This window comes from Lactuca serriola, chromosome 7 (genome assembly GCF_051521515.1).
Source record: "Lactuca serriola cultivar US96UC23 chromosome 7, Lser_US96UC23_V15, whole genome shotgun sequence".
NCBI classification, from domain to species: Eukaryota; Viridiplantae; Streptophyta; class Magnoliopsida; order Asterales; family Asteraceae; genus Lactuca; species Lactuca serriola.
This window is the reverse complement of record NC_136414.1, coordinates 161,244,671-161,248,074: the sequence shown is the minus strand read 5'-3', so window position 1 is coordinate 161,248,074 and position 3,404 is coordinate 161,244,671. Positions and strand designations below refer to the sequence as shown.

At 36.6% G+C, this 3,404-nt stretch overlaps 1 protein-coding gene across 1 annotated transcript; it reads left to right on the top strand.

Annotated features, from left to right (window-relative positions):
- Positions 1-582: 582 nt before the first annotated feature.
- Positions 583-2,849, top strand: AGB1 (GTP binding protein beta 1). The gene is made up of 6 exons (XM_079010031.1): positions 583-840; positions 927-1,021; positions 1,297-1,721; positions 1,819-2,173; positions 2,442-2,555; positions 2,634-2,849. Exons 1-6 carry the CDS (start codon positions 735-737, stop codon positions 2,667-2,669), a joined length of 1,131 nt encoding a protein of 376 aa, XP_078866157.1. The 5' UTR covers positions 583-734; the 3' UTR covers positions 2,670-2,849.
- The last annotated feature ends 555 nt before the right edge of the window (positions 2,850-3,404 follow it).

Here is a 3,404-nt window from a genome sequence, read left to right as displayed (position 1 = left end):
CGGTTAGAGCTAGATTCAATGCTCTAAGGCTAATAACTCCTAATCCACCCATGCTCTTAGGAGTGAGAAGTTTGTCCCACGCAATCCAACAAATTTTATAATTTAAATCATTTCCACACCAAAGAAAGTTTCGTATCAATCTTTCAAGATCTTCAATTATTTTTAAAGGAGCTTTGAAGATCGGAAAAATAGAGAGGTAGGCTACTTAAAACCGAGTTGATGAGGGTAATTCAACCACCAAACGACAACATTTTCGCTTTCCGGATAAATAACCTAGACTGAAACCTCTCAAGAAATGGCTTCCTATTTTTAGTAAGGAACATATTATCTCCTAACCCTAGTAAACGAGTGTTTTTTTTTGAACTAACTTTTTGTCCTTTTCTATAATTAAGTTACGTTTAGTTTAAATGTGTTGGACATAATTTTGATTAGATTGTGTATTTAATATTTGACGGCACAACGTGTCACATCACCACCTACAATTTCAAACCGTTCATGTGTACCTCCTCAAACACCAGTGGGTCCGTCTGGATTGCATCCACAACCCCAATCTTTTTTCAATTTTCCTTTTCCCACATAAACCTCCCATTCAAAAGCCCTAAATCATTCATCACCATTTTCAAGCCAATTTGATCACATCGCCAGGTTCCTCTCAACTTCCACGCCATTACATGATGATGAAGTTGAACCAGACCTCATAATCGAGCTTCTCTTTCAGAAATTCGGGTGGAACTATGTCTGTCGCCGAGCTCAAAGAGAGGCACTTAGCTGCTACGGAAACTGTTAATTCTCTCAGAGAACGGTTAAAGCAAAAACGACTTCAACTTCTCGATACCGATGGTAACTTTTAGGTTTTGATGATTTAGAGTTTTGGTTGGCGAATTTGTGTTTCCTCAATGTAATTAGATCTCGTCTATGGATTGTAGTTGCGGGGTATGCGAAAGCGCAAGGGAAGACTTCAGTTGCTTTCGGCCCGACTGATCTGGTTTGTTGTCGGACCTTACAAGGGCACACTGGAAAGGTAAGATTTCAAGTTTCTATAAGTTAATAATCAAAAACTAGTGTATGTTATACTTGTTTTAGACTTTTAGCTCTCATCACTCTTCAACTCAAATCGTTTAGAATTAGCTGCCTGAAGAACATGACAATGACATAAACCAAATGCCTAAATCCTAATGCACATATCTGAGTACTAATGCTGCGAAATCATATCATATCAAAAGTGTATCACCGGTAGTTAGTCACAAATCACTTATTATGTCTCCTACATTTCAACAAATTTTGGGAAATTTACAGGTGTATTCACTGGATTGGACGCCTGAAAAGAACCGGATAGTTAGCGCATCACAAGATGGAAGATTGATAGTTTGGAATGCTCTCACAAGTCAGAAAACACATGCGATTAAGCTACCATGTGCGTGGGTGATGACATGTGCATTCTCTCCAACTGGACAATCAGTTGCATGTGGAGGGCTTGATAGTGTATGCTCCATTTTTAATCTTGCATCACAAGCTGATAAAGATGGTAATATACCAGTGTCAAGAATGCTTAGTGGACACAAGGGTTATGTGTCTTCTTGTCAGTATGTTCCTGATGAAGATAATCATTTGATAACAAGTTCTGGTGATCAGACATGTGTTTTGTGGGATATAACTACTGGATTAAGGACTTCTGTTTTTGGAGGAGAGTTTCAATCAGGACACACTGCTGATGTTTTGAGGTAAATTGTTTGTTGCTAATTACAACATCATAATCAAACTTTCTAGCTAATGATCTATCTGCATCATGTTACTTTTGAATCTTTCTTCCAATTCCAGTGTTTCAATAAACGGATCAAACTCAAGAATGTTTGTTTCGGGTTCTTGTGATGCAACTGCACGTCTGTGGGACACACGAGTTGCAAGTAGAGCAGTAAGAACATTTCATGGGCATGAAGGGGATGTGAATTCAGTCAAATTCTTTCCAGATGGAAATAGATTTGGAACAGGATCTGATGATGGAACTTGCAGACTTTATGACATCAGAACTGGACATCAATTACAAGTTTACCCTCAGCAGCAGGGTGCTGATGCCCCTCCTGTGACTTCTATTGCTTTTTCTGTATCTGGAAGGCTTTTGTTTGCTGGATATTCAAATGGTGATTGCTTTGTGTGGGATACTTTATTGGCAAAGGTAATCATCATTTGTTTATAACCTCTTCTTTATTGTGTGGATAAATAGTGTTTGGAGTAGATTACATTTTTGGTCCCCGAGGATAGATGGTTTTTGCAGTTTTGGTCCCAAAATATTTTCTCTTGTGATTTTGGTCTTTCTTTGAGGTAGTAGATTTCTGTAATTGAATGAAGGAGATTGGCCATATTGGTAAAAAGGCAAAGTATGGGGGGGTATTTGTGTAATTTGGGTAAATGTTAATGTGTGTATTACTATTATGGTGTTATAGGTGGTTTTGAACTTGGGATCTCTTCAGAACTCACATGATGCGCGTGTCAGCTGTTTGGGGTTGTCTGCAGATGGCAGTGCCTTGTGCACAGGAAGTTGGGATACAAATCTTAAGGTTCGAATTCCATCAAACAAACTCCGGAATCTTGGATTCCATTTCTATCTTTAACAATTGTACCTTTTTTGGGTGCAGATTTGGGCTTTTGGAGGTCATAGAAGAGTGGTTTGAATGAGAGAGGTGTTGGTAATCTTTGTTTTTAGAATCAAGGGCAATTAATGGTTTTAGTAGTAGTAATTTAGTAAATATATTTATGTGACTTCGGTAATCATGATTTAGAAAATCATATTTGAATGTAGGATCATGATCTTATTTGAATAAAATTTTTAAGTAAATTGTAGGAAATAACAATGTGCTAATGTGCTTTATTTTTGTTACCAATAAAATATTGTTTAACTAATTATTACCATAAGTAACGATTCCCAAAATTGTGATAATGTGCGTTTAGTTAGAGATATTGTGGGCATCCTGAATGAATAACTAGAGGTCTTCCCAAGTTGAAAACTATTTTTTGATGAACACAAATGTGTTGGGGATTTCAATAATTTGTGAAAGATTAGATTATAAAACTCAATATGAAAATAAAAGAGAAGGAAGTATTCTTGTCTATTTTCTTTGCGTTCGAATCCTAATTGTTAATCGTGATAGTATTATTTGGGACAGTTCAATTAGTTTGGGGGATTTAAGCGAATAAAAAATTTGGGGCTATTTGGCTATTACTATACTGAATGTTATAAACTCTTCCTCTTATGTAATTTGACTTTATCCTTTCAATCCCAAAAGTTATTTTCTTATCCTTTAACAAAACAAAGTTGTTGTCGATCTGGTTTTTTAGTCATTGCGACCTAATATACTAGGGCCAACCATGATTTGTGCTGTTATGGGGATCCAATACTATAAATTAGG